This window comes from Cataglyphis hispanica, chromosome 19, assembly GCF_021464435.1.
Source record: "Cataglyphis hispanica isolate Lineage 1 chromosome 19, ULB_Chis1_1.0, whole genome shotgun sequence".
In the NCBI taxonomy this organism is placed as follows: domain Eukaryota; kingdom Metazoa; phylum Arthropoda; class Insecta; order Hymenoptera; family Formicidae; genus Cataglyphis; species Cataglyphis hispanica.
Window position 1 is genome coordinate 1729645 of NC_065972.1, and position 23218 is coordinate 1752862.

A 23218-nucleotide genomic window follows, 5' to 3' on the forward strand; every position below is an offset into this window, starting at 1 on the left:
ACAAATTTACATTTGCATCTTACTTTGTCAATTTTTTTATTCATGACAATTGAAGTTTTCGATTTTCTAAGACTGAGATTTTTTATTTTTAAATTTCGATTTAAATTGGCTCGAAAGAAAATTCAGCGTCCTGGAGAGAATAAAAAATTATTACAAGTCAACGACAACATTAATTGGATTTTTTTTTTTTTACAAATTCCAAGATTTTAATATTCTTGACTTCCTGCGTCACGCAACTACGGTCAAAAAGCAAATAATCCTACGGACGGATCGAGGCGGATGGTATCTCTCATATCGCGATCAATGATCGAGAGACGTCTCTTCGTCACCAACGTAATCCCTTAAGATCCGCTAGACTAACCGATCGGGTTTCACGGCTTTTCAATATGTAATGGGGCGAACAAATTATATCGCCGCGTGTCTGGCACGCGGGGTGACGTCAAATGATGGATCGTTCAGATTTTTGATTTTAGTCATGGAAAGAAAATCCCCAAAGGCATTATGTCGCAGCAGCTTTTTCCTTTTAGCTACGCTTGAAAAATTACGGCTGAATCAAAAACATCCTCTGCGATTTTCAAGTGTAGATTGACGTGTTTCGAATAAAGTCGGCTCGTAAAATTAAATCTTGCATTGTGAATTCGCTGGTGTAGGATAAAAAGTTCGAGGAAGTAAAAAGTACGGGAATTTTATTCTAACAATGTAGAATTGCATTCGGACTGTTGTGGAAGTTTGTGCAAAGAGATGGCTTTTTCCGCCATGTGAATTAAACTTTACTCGTGCATAAAAAAACACTAACGTTACATTGTATTTACATTGCGAGAGCAATGCAAGTCAATGACAGATTTTTTCTGAAGAAAAAAAAATCAAGTCGATTACCATACCATTGTTACGCGAATAAGCACGTTTCATGGTTTGATGTCCCTCCTATTCGTCCAATTAAACGTCGAGCAAGGACACAGCTTCGGGACCACACCACGAGGAAGGAAGATGCATAAAGGATGGAAGGAGTGGAGCGGGGTCAGAAAGCATAACGTCTGTATCAAGAAAAGATCAAAAAAAAGGCAAAGAGGGAGAGGAGATGGAACAGCTCGAGAGAAGAAAGAAGAAAAGAGAGTGAAAGCATTTGAAACCAGAATCTTCTATGGAAAATAGAAAGTATAAGGGAAAGAAGGAAGAGAAAAAAGAGTAGCAGAGGAGAAAATCTTAGGACTCGAAAAGATAAAAACGTGAAAAGAGATCATTTGAAAATTCACGCAGATTGTCTTTTAAAATTTATAAATCTGCAGTTTCAAAGTGCTTGACCTCTAGAACCTTCGTAATCCATAGTTTTGGAAACATGAGATCTAAGTCAATTTTATTTTTGAGAATTTGTCAGATTCTTGATTCTAGATATTGAAATTTCTAAATGTCCAGATTTTTAATTGTTCTCATTCTTGTACGCAGTCTTCCGAATTGCTGTGCGATCTGTAGATTTTTATATTTTTATCTTTTTCCGATTCTAATTGTATAAGATTCTCCCTCGAGAATTTTTCATCTTGATCCCCTCGTGCGTAGGATGCTGACCGGCGAATCAGAAACAAAGAAAGACGAAGAAAGGAAGACAAAAACGTATCTGGTCCGGTGTCAGCCGCTGACGGATGGGCCCATGAGTTTCCTCAAGGTCTCACGAATCCGCGATACCGTAGTCCCTTCGTTTCATCCGTTTCAACTCGCAGTCAGCCGAATGAACGCGGATCCATTATTCCTATACCATCGGATTCTTTCAAATTTCTATTATTAACTATCAGTAACTTCAATCATTCTTCTAAACAAAAAGAAAAAAAAATTACATTAACTCTTAATCGCAGCATTCTATTTTATGTTAATAATGTGGAATATATTATTATTATTGAGAGTCTAAAATATTTATACTGTAAAATCTTTTGCAATTAACAAATTGCAATTAATAGTTAAATAAATTTAGTGAAATAATTATTTTTAAGCAAATCGTTATTTCAGAAATCTTAATATAAATAGCTCGAAAATAGCTAGAAAAATTATCAAAAATTTGTCTCCTATTAATTGATAAATCTGCAGAAAGTTACTTGACAATTTTTGCGAAATCTCTCTCCTAAAAATTATATAAGTTATGAAAACAATATATACATAATAAAATTTTTTTTTTATAAAAAGTACAAAGAATTAATACAATATGTAAAAAAATATCAATGTAAATATTTTCTAGTATATAACTTATGTAGAACTTATATTAAAATACTATATAAATTTTTTCATATTATGTTTTAAACATAATGTCATAAAGGCTACTGAATTCTTTTAGGCTTTATCTGTTTCATTGCTTTATTTGATTTTTTTATCTCATTTTCTTCGATTGCATAGATAATAATTTCTGTCAGCAAGGCCCCGCGCTTTATATCGATAAGATAAAAGGCCCTAAAGGGAAAAGATTTCCGGATCGGTAATACATCGTTTGAGCAGATTCTCTCGATCTTACTTTGAAGAACGATAAAGTATCAACTGAAGCAGATCCACGCTCTTCTGGTTGTCTCACCAGATCGTGCTAGCAGTTCTACGGGCCCACTTGAGTAGTATAACATCGTCTACCTTATCGACGCAAAGTTAGCACGAATCGAACCTGTATGAGGCCCCATAAGCTTATTTACCACACTCGAGTCCATCTCATTCACGTTGAAACCGGTTTTCTACGGAGATTTGAATTTTGCTGCAAAGAACAAATCCTCTTCCTCCTGGTTGCCTTTCTCCTCCAGCCGAGAAGCTGGGCTTTATATCGAATCATCAGAAATGCTCAACAGTTCCTCGATTCATTACATTTAAATTTGTGATTGCCATATATTCTTTCAATATTAAAATGTTTATATTTCAATAATTATGAATCTTTAGATTGTATGCAATGAAATTGAAATGCTGTATTTTTAAATCTTAGAATTCTTTTCAACTGGATATCAATACATATTTAAATTTATGAAAATCTATATTTCAAATTTTTAAATTGTTAAGAGAAAAATATATAGCAAAATTTTAAAGTTTATATTCGATTCAAATTTAAATATGAAAAATTTTCTTTGAAGATCGTGAAATATGTAGGTGCTTTGTTATTATTCTAATATTCTTTTTAAATTCTTTATGTATTTTTTAAGAATCTAAAAATTAATAATCAATATTATTTTAAGCAATTTTAAATTAAAAATTCTAATCTGCTGTCCGCGCCAAATCTGCTTTCGCAACAAGATAACTTTGTTACAATATACTTGTCGAGCGCATTCGCATAGTGGTCGTCGGCCCCTGTCAGGGTCTTCCTCCCTTCGCGTTACCACTTACGAAGCCTTCCCGCTGCTTTCCTCTCCTCGCTCACATCGTACGGAGCGAGGAGAAGCGGGCCCCAGCAGGCCCATTGCATTAAGAGGAGGGGAAGCTAGACTCGGGAGAAGATGAGGGACGAGCAAAGGAATAAGGAAAAAGGAGATAAAGTGAGAAAGCATCCTCTCACAACGACGATGTAACCATTGTTTACGACATACACACGGGGCAGAGCCATGCTAGATTCCTTATGCGGCTGTAGATCAAAATTATAAGGCAGAACGCGCCCGCTCGGAACGTCCACTTGGGATCCCCTCGAATGTCTCATCCACCGAATTCTCGTCCTTTGCTCCTCTTTCTCTTTTCGTCGCTTCCGACGAAAAAAGGAGCAAGGGCGCTTCGAGAATGCCACAAAGATCGATAGCTTCGTTTGTCCTCTCTTTTTCGGCCGCCTGGCGAAACGAGAGCGCGAACCTTCTTCAGATTCGTGTCTCTTCTTTACTTTGTACCTCTCTTCGACCCTGGCTACCTTGCGAGCAGCCATTTATCGGGTAGATAGGTCAGGTGACATGTATCGCGTGTCGCGCTCATCGAGCGGCTCAATGGCTGCTTGTCAGTAGATGAATACTCGCCAAGCAACAAGTGACTTGAAGTAGTGGATGGATGCCTACACTTTAGAAATGTCTCGAATTTGCGTTGGAATCGCAATAAAGATCGACAATGTGTACGCACCCTTGGCGATTAAAAACAGCTGATTACAACGAGTTTTATTTACGCATTCAAACTCTTAATTTGATAATTGTCAGCTGATTATGCTAATGAAAAATTATTTCTACAAATTATTTCTACAAATCTTGTTTATTATATAATATTTTAATATTCAAATAGTAAAGCGTAAATCATTATAGTACGTACGATTATCTTTTTCCTTGATTAAATTTTTGAAATTTTGGTATTTCTTTCGCGAAAAAATTCAAATTAATATACGTGTGTTGAATCTTCAAACTCCTCGTTAAATTTTGTTTTACGAGAATTTGGCTCTCGTTTTAAGATCCACCGAGTAGATCAGTAAGACGCGCGATAAAACGCAGTGAATCGCGGAGGTCTGCCTAAGGTAAGTCTAGGGCCGCAGCCATTTTTCCGCAGCCTCACACGGATCGGTCCAGTCGGAGAGACCAGCTTCCCCACCTTTCCTTTCACCCCCTTCTTCCCTCCAACTCCGCTCGACAGATATCCTGAATCTCGGCGTGCCCGTGTGGTGCCTTCCATCTAACTACCTGCCAGGTAAGCCTCGCAGCTCTTACCTGCTGGAGTTATGGCAAAGACGCTTTAGAAGAAATAAGGCCCACAAGGTGGGTCCCAAGCAACAATAACGCCCAGTTGAACGCGACGGCTCGACGCTCCTCGCGTGTCTGAAAGTGCGTGATGCCTGATGTTTGACAAAATTTGCTGTTTATAGAAAATCGCGACAGTATTAGTACAATAATCCGGATCAATCGTACATTATATATGTAGTGGATACGCATTATCACTCGCGTCTGTGTTTTTCAACGCCAAGAATTTTGTTTATGACGCATATTTTGCGAAATTTTTCGAGACAGAAACGGTTTTCTTGATTGCTCAAGGAAAGAAAGAGAAATAATCTAGTATAGAAAACCTTGGATCAAATACAATTGTTATTTCATATAGTGCAGTGTGATGTTAAATCTGAGTGTTTTCAATAGTGTTCGCAATATTTTGCTGGATGATTTTACGAGTGAAAGATGTGCGAGTGCGGTGACGAGTGCGCCGAGGACACGAAGACGCAAAAATTTCGAGATGTCCTGTGATATCTCTCATTAGGCCCCCGCAGAAACGTTTGATTGAATCTAAAGAAAAGGTCTCAGCGGAAGAGGAAAATTCTTAGACGAGATTAAGTTCCAAACGCCTGAAATGGCTACCCTCGGTCTCTCCAAAGTCTTTATATTGGACAAGTATTTCACGGAGCTGCAGAAGTTCTGGGAGACCGAGAAGAAGCTGCAAGGTACAAAGCTTGAAAGCTATGACAGTATTTTCTTCTTAATTCTAATGATCAAGAAATATTTTTTTCTCTTTCTTGTTAGTCCTAAGAAAAATTAACTTAGAATTTTATGATTTACAGAATCTTTTTATCAGAAAATTTTAATTTTGAAGTTTTTATAGAAAAGTGTCTTTTAATGTTTTATAATCTTTCATATAATTTATGTATTCCTAGATTCTCGATTCTTTGGAACATGCCATTTCATTCTTGAGAAAGCTATTATCTATTTAAATTTTATATACAGGTTGTAGATACATTCAAGAAAAGACTGAATTTAAAATTCAAAAACTTTTCTTTAAAAACAAAAATATGTTTTTATTCACTATTTTTTTTTATATTTCAAATTTAAATTTTTACAGATTGTACAATAATATATCAATATTTTTTTTTACAAGCAAAAATTTTGGAGAATGTATCTAAAAACTCGTTACATTTTAACGCGGGCAATAGGGTGCTCAAAATACTTGATACAACCCTGCCTTACTAAAAAAAATGAAGAGTTGTGGTGGTCATTATAAAAGTTGCCTACGCTTTACAGTTAAAGTAATACAGTTTCTTTATATCTTCACGGCTGTTCCTTCTTGATTACCTCTCAGCATTCTTAACTGTACCCAAGAGGTTAAAGTCTCTCATAAAAAATTTACGCGATCTCCGGAATCAGAAATTTACACTGTGTACATTAGGCGACTATAAACATTTATATTCATGCAACTTTTTTGCTCTACTGTATGTATGTAGTTTAAACTAATTAACTGCTGATTATCCAATTAGTAATGTTCTGGCACTTATCGTTTCTGAACGGAAAATTAGAATAAAAATTTTGATAAATTAAGGTAAAAATAGAAATTATAAATAAAGATCTCGATTCTTTAAATAATTGTAGTAAATTTTAAGATATCAAAATTTTTAATTTGAGCTTCGAATCAATATATATCAATTTAAATATTAATTTAAGTTTTATTTAAATTCTTTAATATTTAATATCTAATATTTAATATTTATAGAATACAAATTTATCATTGATTTTTAGTTGAAAATAAATTATTTTATTTTTAACATGTTTCTTTATAATTTTACATATAATATAATTACTATAATACAAGTACTATGATACAATTTAAAAAATTCTATATATAATTATATATGTATTTTCTATTAGAGACATATTTTTTCAAATCCAAAACAGGTTCTCTTTATAAGTGGTAAATGTCAATGATGTCATTCGTGTGTAAATGCAAAGATGCTAGATTTTTAGGCACTTTAGACAGCGCACTAAATGCGTCGGGAAAAGTTTAAAAGAAATGTGGAACGCGCTCTAAGATCGAGATAACTTTTTCACTCGTTGTTTCCCAACTCGGAAGTGTCATTATTCTGCCGTCTAGGACACCCTTACAGCTATTGTTTCATTATAGCGCGTCCTTCACAATTACGGGCTTCCCGAGTAATTAGGCGGAGGGAGCAGAGGGGCGAGATATAATTAAAATACCTTCCACTTCTTTGCCGTCATTAACCGCGTCGCGCACGAAAAATTGCAAGAAATTGACTATGTTGTAAGATGTTGTTGTAATTAGAAAAGGCATGTGCAATATTCAAGAAATAAATTAGAATTCCTTGAGATGATCTATATTTCTCTATATATTTTTAATTTATTTTAATCGTTGTTTAATATTATTAAAAAAAAAAAACAGAAAATATTTAGAAACTTTAAATGATATTTTGATTTACAGACAAAAAGTTAAATAAAAATTTCTTTACGTAAAAATTTATTTTTTTTGATTTAAAAATTATTACTCTTTATTATCTTATCATTGCCTTATTAATGCCTTAAGCCTTAAAAGTACAAGAATGCGAGTAATCGACCGATTGCCAGAAGCAATCCTTGATAATTTCAAGATTGTAGAAAATAGTTGGAATTCTAGAAAAGAAAATTGTTTTCTTGTTTTCCAAAATAAGTGAAGTAGCACAAGACATTTAGATAATTATGTAAATCTTATAATCTTGAAATGCAAGCACCTTTTGTTACATAACAAGCAGAAAAAGGTCTTTTCTTACCAGGATTTATGCGGAGCAATGGCCTAAACGGCCTAAACTAATGCATCTAGCCGCAACCGTTTTGCCCACGCGCTGCAGGCGCACGTGCAAAAAATACAAAAGTAGACAATATACATAGGTCACGCTGTGACGTGAAGGCGCATTTATGACAGGCTCAAAGAAATCAAAAAGATGATACCAACGTGCTTTGTCAAGGAAGCCCGCAATGTCTAATGTCTCCAATATTTTCAATTTTTATTATATGAAACGCATTATGCAAAATGTGCTACATATATATCAATATCGTTCTGAAATAACAAAGTTTAAATAAAAATTAATTGGGCTAATTAATGATACACAATACTCGATAGAACTTGTCCGCGAATAGAGATGCGGACTCGACGTTATTCTATACGGGCCATCTTGATTTGATAATATTTAAGGTCGTTGCGCATATTGCCACTTGGTGGCATTACATTTCGCAAAGTTTCACGGCGAATTGGTACCGTAGGAAATTATCATTTTATTAAGACCCAACATATAAACCTGACAGCGGTTTATTTATCTCGTATATCCTATCGCTTCTGTCCATCCCAGTGGAGACTACTATATGCGAAATTTGTAAGCTCTTTGCATTATCTGGCAATAGATGTACCACAAAGCAATGAATAGAAATTGCGATTTACTGAAATGCTCTTTCGATCCATCCCGTTTATGCATCTCTATTAATTTAATAAGATATTTTTATAATAAAACTATAACACAGAAAGGACCAAAATAGAGAGGATATCTAATTGTAAGTCACGCAAGGTGATTTTAAAATTGATCTAGTTAGTTAAAATTTTTGCAAAAAATTAACTTGTTTTATAGGTCACAGAAAAATTGTACAAATTCTTAACTATTTTATTCAATCTGTAATGATTTTAATAATATCAGAAATAGTTTAACAAATATTTTTCACAAGAGACGAACTTTACACATTCATGCCAAAAATTCCATCCATTAACTCATTAGCGCGATATTGCGAATTTTCCGGAGAAAAATATCTTGCCGATCACAAATTTGTAAATAGATCACGCGTTAGGATAAACCCCGCCGCGCCTAATTACGAATTAAGTTTCGACATACGTACAAGTGTCGCCATTAATTTCGCCGCGATTTGGTAATCTGCGCGCACAAGGGAGAAATGTAGAGTACCCGCCGCGATTAATTCACCTCTTTCGTTATCTGGCTACCTGTGCGAAAGCACAAGGGCGCACTTAAGGCAGATACTCCGGTTTTTTTCCTCTTTATCCTATCTCTGTTCTTTTACATTTCAAAAGAACAGAGATAGGATAAAGAGGAAAAAATTTCTCCTCCCCTTCTCTTCCATCGATTTCTTTCAAGTTGGCTGTTTTTGATCTTATGCATCACACAATCTTCTATTTCTAGGTCGTTATAAATTATTGAACTTTTTTATTTGAATTATCTATTAATTTTGCCTCTATTTTTATTAAACCGTTTCAAATATCTTATTTAAATTCATTAAATATATATTATATTATTATGTAATTATGATAGAAGAATATTTATTTTTCTGGGAGTTTTTAATTTTATATACAAATTTATTGATCATGGATGCCATAATTTATGCGAGTAATTGCAATTAAAATATTTATATGCTACGCATAATTTAAATGCAAGATAACAAGTTTTTAAAAAATAGTTCAATTCTTGGAATCTAAATACGTGAGAGGCTCTGAGGTTTAAGGATTCATAGGGATTCAAAGAACACGAGAAATCCCATTTATAGATTCAAGGAGAACTGCAAATCCGCAGAGTTAGAAAAAAAGAAAAATTAATATCTGGCAAAAAGGATAAAGAGAGAAGAGAGGTCAACATCGATATAAGTCGAAGAAACATTAGTCGAAAGAGTTACGATGAACGTAGTGTAGGCGTGCGGTGCCGTGAGAAGAATAAGACGAAAAAGAACCTGTTTTCTTCGAAAGAGAGCGTTCAGCTCCCAAAGGTACCTGAGCAGTTTAATTCCCGCGTAGTAGGACCTGTCCGCTATATTACAGGGTGCTTGAAAAGTAAGATTTTTGCTGCTCTTGTACTGCCGTTTATTATCGTTTATTATGATTTACAAGGCATATTTTACTCCTACATTATATGTCGGTTAAATTTACTAAAATTATTTTAGAGATCATCGACGCACAATAAAAATATGGATGTTAACATTTATTTTTATATAATTTATTATTGCATTTAATTTCTCGTAGTTGTCATAAATCAATATTTTCTCAACAACAACAAAATTAATAATTAAGTTTATTTCATGCTATGCATTGAAATTTCTTTTTTTTTTTTTTAAATTATCCATGTATCTATAAATAGTATTTTGAACTTATCTTTGTTTATTATAGTCGATTATAGCGCATGTATAGTCCTTGCTTCCGTAATATGGTTCCCTTTGAATCAATGCATTTGCATTGATTCAACCATCGGCGAGCATTATCATAATCCACAAAGACGCGGAATGTTCGAAATAGTCTCGCATTGAATCGGCTCTCCGGCGAGAATTGGGCGTAAATAAAGCACCGCACGCGTTAAACAACTTACTTCGCAATTCCAGAACCGGTTATGTAACTAATCCCGTATCCGGAAGTTAGTTGTATCGAGCAACGAGACCAGTTTCCCGATGTGAATCAAGCACCGGATATCGTGTGTCGTCCGACCGAATGAAAAGTTTAGCGTCTCTCTCCGAAAGAAGAAAAAAAAGGGTGGGGGAAGAGAAACACGTCTTGGAAGAATGCGACATGCCGGAGAAACACTTTCGATCGCACTTAGAATCGACCGAATGCAGGAGATGCTGATGAGATGCAGACGCGATTTCTGATATAATCTCAGCTCAGTTAACTGTCTCGCCAATCTTGTATTAAGTGTTTGCACATATAGGTAATTTATATGTGCAAAGGGAAAAGAATGAATATGCTGTGTAATATTTGTGCGACACGATGGGGGACGTTCGTGCAATTTTTCATCACTATTAATTGTCCGGACTAATCTCAAAGCGTCGACATTGTAGTAGTTAGTTGAGAATTTAAATTTACTGCAGATAAAAAACATAATTTAATAAAATTGTTTCAGAGAATTAACTTTGCTTTTCATAAATTTAAACTGGTTACAGTTTCTTCGGAGAAAGAAAAAGAGAATTCTTGAACGACACATAAATTTATATCTATATAGATAAAAATTGATAATATATGAACTATCAAATTAAATCATTTTAAATAATAATATATATAAATAATATATAATAATAATAATAATAATAATTAGTAGCAAGAGTAGATTTTATAATGAAAATTATTGTGACTGTTGTGGAAGCGCGTTCAATACAATTAATATTATAAACTGTTTTGTTTATGCATAGTGCGTTAATACATTTATGTAAAATACATTGCTAAATCCACATATTAATAATCTAGCTCTCGCTGCTAGATTTGTAGGTTACATTGTAACTTCCGTTACATATTGAAAGATTGCTAAAGGAAGGATTAATTTATGACACTATAATCAGTTTTATTACTTTATAATATAAATGATTTAAAATTATATCAACGATTTGCAATATTTTTTTCCTTTAAAAGAAAGCCAAAATTAATTCAAGTTATATAAAGTTTTTAATAGAACTTAGTATCTTGAGATTAATTGAGTATAATATTCAAAATTTTCTGTGAAATTCCTCAGAAAAGGAATACAGTCCAGACTTGATTTAATTTTATTTTAATTATTTTTAAATATTGTTTCTTAAAATTGCGCGTGTATGTGTGCGTTCGAGTTTCACTCGTTAAAATTTCTGTCGGAAAAGTCAACATGAAATCCCCTGACACGGGATCATATCAGCGAAGGAGTAACGCACACTAGTCAGTCTCGTGATACGCGGCTACGACCGCAACAGCGCTCAGCTTCCCTCAGGTGACGGAGAGAAATTCATCTCTCCATCGAGAACGCAGCTTCTTTCATTTCGACTTATCCGCTATTGTATCTTAGATTAACGGTACTCGAAGAGAGCTGTGCGCGAGCGGCCACTCGAGAGACGCGACGGATATAAAGAGGATAATGAGAAGTGAACTCGAGAACAGAGTCGAAGCAGAACGAGGAAGAATGTATCACAAGTGGAGATCGATACACATACATGTACATCCTTGACCACTCTCGGAGGATGTTTTCCTTCCGTGATTATATTGCCATTTTATTATAATTACTTTAAAAATCTAATTATTTCTAAAAAATATCGAGCAATATGGCTAATTAAAATATTATTATGAATAAAGCGAGTGAAAATATTCAGGGCCTATTAAATTGTATAATTTCCAGCTCGATGCAAATTATCAAATTAAATTTTATCTCGTGCTGAAATTATAAGATATGAGATTCCATCGAGGTACCATATCTCAAATCACATTTCCCCGTTTGGTTCTCGCAGATGCTTCCTCGTCGAACGAGGCGGTGCACCTACAGCAGCGCCTGCGGAGCCTCAGCACGGAACTGGTGACCCTGAGGAACCGGCTGCACGTAAGTCAACCGACGAGCGCGTCAGGTCCGGCGAACGGCACATCCGGGCCCCTGTCGAAAAGCCCGGAAAAGGGTGGCGCGCCCCCGTCGCCGGCACCGGCGGTACCCCCGAGGACGACCCTACCACCCGGTAGCGGCGCTCCCGTATCTCACGGGATCGGTCATCCCGCGGGTCACACGCTGACAGCCTCCGCCATTGTTCATCCACATGTCAATCACGCCAGCGCAAACGCGCTCAATCATAATTCGACCACAACCAATAATTTAATATCTGGTTAGTGCACGGATATCTCCTCTCTGCGTTTCCCTGTACACTCTTGTGACTCCGTAATCTTATGATTATAATCGCAAAATATATTCCGTTACACGACATCTACGGTTATCTAACGTAACATAGGGGAAGTTTTTTTGCACGATAACAGAGCCTCTAGCCATCTCCAACTTTTATTAATGAAAGCAATAATTTTGTTTTCATTATTGCTTTATTTTATATTTAAAATAATATCTCTCCATTTTTTAGACAAATGCAAATTTTAAGGATCCATAAAAAATGGAATAAAATTTTCTTTCTTCTCACCGTGTTCAGATCTAGATCCCTTAAAACGGCACAACGGAGTGCCCGACGATGGAATAGTATCGTGCGTGACGGCGCTAGGATGCCTCCGATCGCCGCCGATCTCCAGTATCATAGCCGAGGTGAAAAACGCGAGGAGCAACCAAAGCCAGCACCGATGCCTTCCGAAAGCCACCGTTCCCTCGCCCGGCTCTGCGACCACCACGACCTTCGACGACCTCATTCATCTACCTGGACCTCTCACGGAGGATGCGGTACTCAAGTGTCTTCAAGCTCGATTCTGTGCCAAACAGTACCATGTAAGAGAGAACAATACTAAAATAGATAAATTGCCTAAAATAAAAATAAAAAAAATAAAACAAGAACTTTAAAGTTCTAATGTCATAATTAGATTTCTTTTACATTAAAATATTTTTAAGAAAATAAATCTTTTGTGTGTGTGTGTGTGTGTGTGTGGAATAAAAAATAATAAATAACATTTTGTAGCATCACGTTGAGTGAATTAAACACAGTCATTTAATATTAAATATATTACGCGAATAAATGTATTATGAATCTGAATTGCGGAAGCCACAGCTTCCTAGATCTCCTAGATCTTAAACTCTAAAGATCCGAGGATTCCAGAGAGCTAACGTTCACGAATCTCGCGTGCGTATACACGCTCACTTACACACATAAGTAATGTATCCGTGCGACGAACGTAACGCGGTTATGCCGGAGCGGAATGCAAAGAGGCGGTCTCGAATCATATTCATAAGTACACGGAACGATATGCCGAGTCGGTGTTGGTGTTGGTGGCCGCAATAACACAAACACACCGGGACCGATATGCCGTCATTAAGAATTCACCCTTCGTCTCTCGGCTGGTTCGTGTGCATGCCACCCTGCCGCAGGAAACCCACGCACAGGTGGCACGCACGCTCGCATTCCGATGATGCGATCGGCCGGGCCGGCTTTACTTCTCATACATTTCCTATCGTGCCGTGTATGTAATTGACTAGGATTATTCCAGTTAACCAGGCTTTTCCTCGGCGATGAGTTTGGATTGATTGCTTTCCGAGAATCTTCAATTTCAATCTTTACAGTCTTCAATTAAACAATTAATTCAGACGATTACAGAGAGGAAAAAAAGCTTTAAAAAAATATACTAATATAAATGTATTAGAAAGGATTATATATGCAAGGAAACATAAATGCACTGAGCAAAATTTGTAAATAAATTTTCCCCGGACAATCTATTAATTTCGATTTTAATTAAAGTCTATATATATAGTCAGTTTATTTTGTCGTAAATAAATTTTTGCGTTTACTATGATAACTTGTTCCTATGTCGTTCATCATGATAGAGCAACTCCTCGCGATAAGCTTTTTATATGAAATGTTCGATTTCTTCGAGATTGTTTCTCATTTAAACGATCTATTGAGAAACTCTTGATTTCTCCGTGATCCTCGGGCGAGCGAGGGCCTTTTTCTTCATCGATTGTGGTCGATTGGATATCTCGTTTCGACCACAAGAAACCAGCTGATCATATATACTTACCGAAACTCATTAGGTCATCTATCAGACTTGAACTTCGATATTTGAATAGAATCTAAGAAAAATTGTTGTGACCGATCTTTCGTTCAATATTTCTAAGATTAAATGTTCAATTTATATAAATGATAAAGTAATTCTTTAATTTCTTATCAACATAGATTACAGAATAATTGTGTATGATTACGATTATTCTGAAGTAATGATCAAATGTAAATGTAAAACTTTTAAGAACAAAATATTTTGATATTACAATATTATCCAAATTGCAATTCAAGAATACATTATCTAAAAATTTTTCCAAGTTGTACCCGTTGATTTTTATTTGATTCCCGTGTATTAAGCGACCGTTTGCGATGGAAATTAATGATCGATATCACGATAGTTTTCATCGCCGTTGATGACGCTTTCACCCATTATCGACGAGCACGCACAGGTGCGTGACCTGTTTACATCTCGCATACGCAGATTCCGATCGCCTTCTCTTCGCCACCCATCTTACAAACTTTGTCAAAAAACTGAATTCATCTTCCCTTCTCCGTTTCCATTAATTTTCACAAACTTGAGACCGCTATGTTCATTTATTTTATTTTCTTTAATTCAAAGAATATTAAATATAATTTAAGCTATTAAGAAATTAACTAATCTCAAGTAATGACCAAAAAAAAAATATTTTTACAAATGTTTAAATTTTTTTTAAATATATAAAAATTATAAATTATAAGAATATTTTTCTTGTAGTTAGGAATTATTTTCAAATAAATTATTATTGATAAGAGTAAAATAATTCAACAAAACAAAATTTTTCAAGAAACAAAACTCTTGCATAATTAAAATTGAATTTCTGTGTTATATATAATATATATATACATACATGCACATTAAAAATAATTTAACAATATATCAAAGAAATATGATTTTTATCAGAAAGCAATTTTATTAAAAAAAAAAAACTCTCTTCTAGACAAATGTAGGTCCCATATTGGTTTGCGTGAATCCGTATACAGACGTGGGGAATCCGTTAACTTTAACGAGCACCAGGACAGTACCATTAGCGCCTCAACTGAACAAGGTTGTTCAGGAAGCCGTGAGGCAGCAATCGGAGACCGGATATCCTCAGGCGATTATCCTTTCCGGTAAGTCTCCTAACGGATTCATTGCTTTTCTTTTCGTCCTTTCGAGAATAAGATCTCCGGAATTTTCTTCTACAGGAACAAGCGGTTCCGGAAAAACGTACGCTTCAATGCTGTTACTTAGGCAACTCTTCGACGTCGCCGGCGGCGGACCGGAAACGGACGCTTTCAAACATCTAGCGGCAGCCTTCACGGTCCTCAGATCCTTGGGCTCAGCGAAAACCGCCACAAACTCGGAGAGCTCGAGGATAGTAAGTGCTTCGCTTCAAAATGCATAAGATAGAAGAAGATAGCGGGAAAAGGAAGGAAGAAGGAGAAGGGTAGCTTGTGAAAAGAGAGATTATATAAAATCGGTAACAATATATTAAAATTAGAAATAATATGAATAATAACGAGCAACAGTATACGATAGTATGCGAAAAGCAGTGATATTATATATCAATAATAATAAGAATAAAAACAACGTAATATTGTTTGTTGATTAATAATAATGATATTTTATTGTATATTCAGGGTCATTTCATCGAGGTTCAAGTAACGGATGGTGCCTTGTACAGGACAAAAATTCATTGTTACTTCTTAGATCAGACGAGAGTAATCAGACCATTGCCAGACGAGAAAAACTATCATATATTTTATCAGATGTTGGCCGGATTGTCCCATGACGAGAGAGGTAATAACACAATTAATTATAACAAATATAATACTCTCTAACAATGTTATAATATATGTAATATATTATTAATTTAATTTATAACGACGCACAACACAGGAAATAATTACCTTGACAACTTTTGTAGTTAAATTAAATCTGGAGGGATATAATCTCAAAAACTTGAGATACCTCCAACATGGTGACACGCGGCAGGACGAAGCCGAGGATGCCACTCGATTTCAAGCGTGGAAAGCCTGTTTAGGTACGTGTCAGTTATCGAAAGAAAATCGCGTAAAATTCGACTTTGATCAAATTTTATAAAAGAATATCTTTTTCCGAGGCAATTAAATCGATTGATAATTTATTTATTTCGAATATTTAATTAAATTATTTTTTACAAAAACACATTAAATTAGTTTTTATTAAAATTGATTTAATGATTCTTCATCCTTCGTTCAGGCGTTTTGGGCATTCCATTTTTGGACGTTGTGAGAGTACTAGCAGCGGTGCTCATACTCGGAAATGTCGGTTTCACGGACGGTCCTGGTATGGAAGTAGGCGTGATTGGCGAGAACGAGTTGTCCTCTGTAGCATCACTCCTGGGAGTTCCTCCGCCAGCTTTGTTGCGAGGACTCACCTCGAGGACTCACAACGCGCGCGGTCAGCTCGTTAAATCCGTCTGTGACGCTAACATGGTATAGAGAACCTTGCTGATGAGATGAGACAGTGATGAGCAACTTCATTCCATCTTATTACGCGTTGGCATCAAATGATTATCTTCTGATCCTTTAGAATCTCCAAAACATCGTAAACTTTATTCTACGTGATGCTAGATATTTGAATTTTTTATATATTTGCGAGTAAATAATTTTTTTGCATAAATTATTGATTCTTATCTCTTCAGATTGAATTCTACATCTCTGAACTATTCAGCTATTGTATTTTAATTATAAAGAAATTTGGAATTTTACTAAATTCATCAAATTTTAATATGTTAAATCTTTATAAATCCTTTATTTTGTAATATTTCTAGTCATAAAATAAAACGACAAAACTATTACATTCTTAAATTTTTCTGCTTTTACATTTTTATTTCAGAATATTTATCTTTTCCAATTTAATACTTTATTGCGTGTGTGAAAAGTTTGAGAATGGCTTGGAGTTGAATTTTGATTTCTATTTTCTGTATTATTTAGCGAGAGATGAACATCAAAACATAAGTGAGTTACAAGTTTTCTCCGAGTCGCAAATATGTTTTGAATTGCAAATTACAATAAGGCCAAGTGGATCATTAAAAAGTTGCTCTGCGATTAAGTGTTATCGTGTAACATCGAAAACATGTTGAACGCACGATGTTTGTTTATAGTCTAACATGACCAGGGATTCGCTAGCAAAGGCGCTTTATTGCCGCACTGTAGCCACAATCGTGAGACGAGCCAACAGTTTGAAGAGACTCGGCTCGACTCTCGGCACCCTCTCATCCGATTCCAACGAATCCGTTCATAATCAAGCGGAGGTCACTAGCCAACATGCTTCGACAGTCGGCAGTTCGGCAGGTCTTTATCAAAATAATTATTAAAAAATATTCTTACATTATCTCGATTATGTAATTCGATAGTTTGGAAGTAATAATTTCTTACAGAATTTGATAATTATTAGATAAATGTTAGTTTTTTAATAAAAAAATTTCTTTAAAAAAATATATTTTTCTCAATATTCATATATCGCTTCCAAGGATTATGGCATAAATTTCCTATTTTTTAATGTAATGGAGGAGTAAGGTAAAGGATGAGAATTTTTCAGGAGGAACAGGATCGAGAAGTATGACCGCTCTGAATAACGCCGTGCGACACGCCACGGATGGTTTCATCGGTATCCTGGACATGTTCGGGTTCGAGGATCCCAAGCCGAGCCAGCTGGAGCATCTCTGCATCAATCTCTGCGCGGAGACAATGCAGCATTTCTACAACACTCACATATTTAAAAGCTCCATCGAAAGCTGTCGCGACGAAGGTATTCGCTGCGACGTCGAAGTTGACTACGTTGACAATGTGCCATGTATTGATCTCATTTCCTCTCTGGTAAGTTTCTCCTCTCTCTCTACGAGAGAGAGAGAGAGGAGATATACGAAAATTTCATTGCTCGTATAACACCTTCTCATTCTCGATAAAATAAATTGATCTCTTGAAAACAGTTGTTTTTCTTTCAATGTAATTTTTTTTTAAACTCTCGGATTTCAAATATATTAGTATCTTGAAATAAAATTTTTCTTTAAATTTTGCTCCTAAATTCTTTCATTATTTATTAAAGATGCGATTGTTTAAAATGTTAATATTTATTTTGATTTTAGCGTACCGGATTGCTAAGCATGTTGGATGTAGAAGGTTCAATACACGGGACAGCAGAAAGTTACGTTGCCAAAGCAAAGGTGCAGCACAAGCAAAATCCTCGGTTATTCGAACCGAGGACCGTTGACTGTAGGTCCTTCGGTATTCAGCATTTTGCAGGAAGAGTCACTTACGACGCTTCGGACTTTCTCGGTACGTAAGATTTCTCTCATTATATTTCATGATGACGAAAAAAGAATATCATAAACTCTACGATTAATTAATACTTGAAAATGTGATAAGAAAAAATATTATGCAATTTATATTACATATATATATATATAATATAATCTAATAATATTATATATAAAAATTAAATTGCAAGTAAATACAAAATCTTGCAATTATTAAATTTAAAAATTTTATCTTTGAAGATACAAATAAGGACGTTGTCCCCGATGACTTGGTGGCGGTCTTCTACAAACACACTTGTAGTTTCGGCTTTGCCACGCATCTCTTTGGTAGCGAGCTGAAAGCATTATATGCAAGCGACACTGTACCGAGAGGCGTCAGTTTCCGCATATCGCCAACTTCTCACACCGATCTGTAAGTACTCAACCAGATAACATCAATTAATGTGTTCCATAATATTCTCGATAAATATTATCGTTTGCAAAGGAAATTATTTTATTCATTATTTACTTTAAATCATTGTTTTCTCTGCCAAAATTGTCACTGTATTTACTAAAGTATTTTTATCGCAATAATTAATTCTGGATGCGTACATAATTAATTGTGACATTGTAACAATTATTGATTCCCCGGTGATGAGTTGCCCGTGAAACTTAATTAAAACGAAGCGAGCGAGAAGAAAGTAAAAGCTCTTCTTCGCAGTTTGAACGGAGACGAGCCAATATCAACGTTAACGCAGGACTTTCATACGAGATTAGATAATCTCCTGAGGACTCTGGTTCACGCTAGACCGCACTTCGTCAGATGCATTCGAAGCAATAGCACCGAGACGCCGGTGCACCTCGACAGGGGAGTCACGATGCGTCAGATACGCTCGTTACAGGTACTGGAAACGGTGAACCTTATGGCAGGAGGTAAGATGTCAGAATAATGTAATTTTAACTTAATTATATAATAAAGCTAAATTTTTATAGAAACATCTCTCAAAATATTCGTTAGTTTTTATTTCATGTTATTACATTTCATTTCATGTTATTAGAAAAAAAAAAAATATATATATATATATATATATGATAATCAAAATAATAAAGATACGCATACAAAATACAGTATCATCTAATTATAATAAATCCTGAAGAAAAAAAAAGAGAGAGAGAAAAAAGGGGAAATAATATTTATATAATTTTTATTTAATAACTCACGTTTGCAGGATATCCGCACAGAATGCGATTTAAAGCCTTCAATGCAAGATATAGGCTGATCGCGCCCTTCAAGCAATTGCGTCGCGCCGAGGAGCAGGCTGTCGAAGACACGAAATTGATTTTGCAAAACGCGCAGCAACTGAAGAGTAAATTCGGCGCCAGCACTAGCTGGGCTCTTGGCAAGAGGCATATTTTTCTCAGCGAAGGTATCAGACAACAGCTCGAAAACCTGCGGGCGGAAACGCGGAAGAAAGCTGCAACAGTAATACAGGTAGATATATTTCTTCTTTTAATAATCTCTTTCCTTTTTCTTCTTCTTTTTCCTCTCTACTTTTTTTAATATAGATCATTATTCTTATTTTATACAAAAGAAAAATTTTACTTTATTTGAAAAATAGTTGAAATCATTGCAGCATTTTTGTATTTAAAAGAATGAAAGATATGAAAGAAACAATTTCAAATTTGTCTTTATGTCATTTTCAGTCTACATGGAGGGGATGGCGAGTACGGAAGAGATGGCCTTTAAGAAGAACAACTCTAGGCGTAACATCCGGCATCGGTCAGAAAAAGCTGCAACAACCACCCACGGGAAGCAATACCGGAACCATTCAGAGGAACGTCACTGCTGGAGCAGGAACTGGAACTGGCACTCGTCCAAGACCGCAGCCAATCGCTGGTACACCTCCACCCGATCCTTCGGAGAAATGCGCCGATCAGAAGATGATCCAACAGACTTGTACACTTTTCGGACTAGATTTGGTGAGCTTCTAGATATATCTACCTTCTCATACAGTTCAAAAGATTTAAGATAATAAAAAAAAAATATAAGAAAATCGATATAAAATTGAGTTTATGTTTATATAAAAAATAAATCTTTATGTTTTTTTTTTCATTATTATATATTTTTCGATCTAATAATTTTATGGAAATTGTCAAAATGTTATAATATTTCGTACTTACAATTAATTACATTAATTAATATTTTTGGTAGGATAGTAAATCTTTATATCGCTGCAAAAAAATTTTAATTATTTAATATATAATAATTAATATAATATAATTAAATATAATGTAATTGTTTTTAATATTTTTGGTAAGGTAGCAAATTTTTTGATCGCTGCAAAAAACTCTTATTATTTTAATATATAATAATTAATGTAATATAGTTTAATATAATGTAATTGTTTCTCTCATTTTAATTTTAATTAATATAATCCTTCTCGTGTGTTTTCATACAGGAGCGGCCGCCACCTGTTCCGCCTAGCAGGTCCTACACTGTGACTGGAAACACAAAACTTGGTTACCCGCAAACCAGGATTATGAAAATGCCCTTTCCAGGTAAGAAATATCATTTAAAGTAATATTTTTTACGTATATAATAATGTTAATATGAGAAACAAGAAACAATGCACAAATTTATCAGACTTAAAATATTTAATGGATCCTAAATAATGTTTAACTTTCTTCTAATTAAATGTTTAAATTTTTATTTTTTTATATCATATATTTTTTTAATGAATTCGTTTTATATGTTATTGAAAATGTTGTTAAAAATTAATCATTAATAATTAGATATAATTATTAGATATAATCAGTAATAATTAGATATAATTATTTAATGATTAATACATATATTTTAGAAAAGGGGGAAGGCGAGGTGGTTCTATTGAAGGGAGAGACAGTTTTAGTTGTAGGTGCGTCGCAGAGACGAGGCCATCTTCTTGTAGAACACAATAATACTACGTTACATGTGCCGTATCAATTTATGGAATTAAAACCTTGCAATATTAATGTTTAATGATGTTTATGATACTATTTATTCAGTCTCGTTCTGATAAAAAAAAAAACTGCATTATTGCTTTTTTCAGTTCAATTCTAAAAAAATTACGTTTGTCTAAATCCTTCCATAAAAAAACTTGTACAAAGATTACCACAAACGTGAAACAAGAAATAGAAATCTAAATTATAGTATTATATTATTTTTATATTTCTAATATATAGGTATAAAGAGTTTTTTTATATTATATTTTTATTTTATATTATTTGTACAAATTTATTGACCCTCTATGGATTCAGTTGAATTCAAAGCAACATTTATCTTACAAAATGATTAAGCATATTAATTTATATATATGTACATATATCAACTAAACAAATAAAAATTAACAACAAAAACTATATATATATATATATATATATATATATATATATATATATATGGTTTTTCTCGTTAATTTATTTTCTGCAAATGAAAGACAGTAATTATTTTTTTTTTTAGAAATAGAATAAGTTAAACCATTGAGGGTTAATAAAATAATAAAACTGTCGAGCTCTTTGTCGAGCATCTTATGGCAATATTATACTCTTTTCACGAGATCGCTCGGTCTCGATCATCTCTGTCATCTGCCAATTAATTGCCATAAGATCGTCTCGGAGAACGCGCCGGCAAAAGTTAGGGTAGGGTGATTAGTATTAAGAGAGCGCCGGCGGCATCACTCGCGGTTAAGTCAGCTCTAAAGGACAGTGAACTTCGTCCTCTAATTAATTACACCTCCCGTTAAACGAGCTTAACGCGGAAGTCACCGCAGCCGTGCTTATCGCTCATTTCAGACACGGCACACTGACTTACCTTAAGCTATGTTCGTCTTCCATGTAGATAAGAGATTCTCGTGAAAAAGTCTGGTATACTTGATAAGAAGAAGTGTGGGCGACAAAAACATAATGAGTTAAAGTTAAACGTGATAGTAAAAATAAATATGTATTCAATTGAAGATGAATTAAATTAAATGATAAATTAATATTTTCTTTTGATAAATCATATTTTTTTATGCTAATTAAAAATCAAAATTTCGTTCTTTCAGATTAAATAATTCTGATACTTTAAACAATATTGTAAGTTATCGATATATGTATACTGATATATATATATATATATATATATATATATATATATATATCATATTTTTTATATTAAACAGATATATTAATTTTGTCTGCATTTTGTTAAAAGCAGTTTTATCTCAAACTGTATTATGTAAAAAAAATTATAATTCACGTGCGCGCGCATTACTCTTATCAGGTTTAACAGACTTTATATATTTTTGAAAATGATACTTGAAAAACAGATTACATATGTAATTTACATACGTGTAATAGAATGTACGCACGCGAACGGTATATAGAACAAATTAGATTTTATATTATAATACTACTTACCAACAGTATTCAGCTTGTCTATTCTGAATTCTTAGTGCCAATTAGAGAACACTGCCACAATAATATATCTGTACTATAAGATTTATGCTAGTTTATGAATAATGACATTCACAGTATTGTGAGAAAGAACCTTGATATTGTCGTAGAAAGATCCGTCTTTTGTAGATACCCAATAAATTCGTTCGCGCCGAAAGCTCGTCGATTTCAAAAAAATTCGTAAGAATCGCAAGAATAAATCAGAAACCCACATTGGATATCTTAGTCTTTTGATAAGTGCGCGAAAGCTGTATATACAAAAAGTCTTAATCATGTCGAGTACGGTTTCAGATATCAGTGCGACATATATAATGCATATATGTATACATATATATGAATAATTGTATGCGAAGATTATATAAAGATCAAGTATACGGCACC

General features: G+C 34.3%; 1 protein-coding gene across 2 annotated transcripts in view; it reads left to right on the top strand.

Moving 5' to 3' along the window:
• LOC126856510 (myosin-I heavy chain) overlaps positions 1-21704 on the top strand; it is a 30155-nt gene extending 8451 nt beyond the window's left edge. Inside the window, exons 1-17 of one of the 2 annotated variants that reach the window (XM_050605063.1) lie at positions 4640-5341; positions 11880-12242; positions 12555-12841; positions 15041-15212; positions 15288-15460; positions 15723-15882; positions 16010-16126; positions 16324-16559; positions 17231-17420; positions 17668-17945; positions 18215-18404; positions 18626-18797; positions 19086-19297; positions 19594-19856; positions 20069-20344; positions 20824-20923; positions 21226-21702. In XM_050605063.1, coding sequence (XP_050461020.1) covers positions 5251-5341; positions 11880-12242; positions 12555-12841; positions 15041-15212; positions 15288-15460; positions 15723-15882; positions 16010-16126; positions 16324-16559; positions 17231-17420; positions 17668-17945; positions 18215-18404; positions 18626-18797; positions 19086-19297; positions 19594-19856; positions 20069-20344; positions 20824-20923; positions 21226-21383 — 3438 coding nt within the window. In that variant the 5' untranslated portion in view covers positions 4640-5250 and the 3' untranslated portion in view covers positions 21384-21702. Of the gene's footprint in view, positions 1-4639; positions 5342-11879; positions 12243-12554; positions 12842-15040; positions 15213-15287; positions 15461-15722; positions 15883-16009; positions 16127-16323; positions 16560-17230; positions 17421-17667; positions 17946-18214; positions 18405-18625; positions 18798-19085; positions 19298-19593; positions 19857-20068; positions 20345-20823; positions 20924-21225 lie in introns of those variants that run through there. The other variant, XM_050605062.1, reaches the window with a different exon arrangement.
• Positions 21705-23218: the final 1514 nt, after the last annotated feature.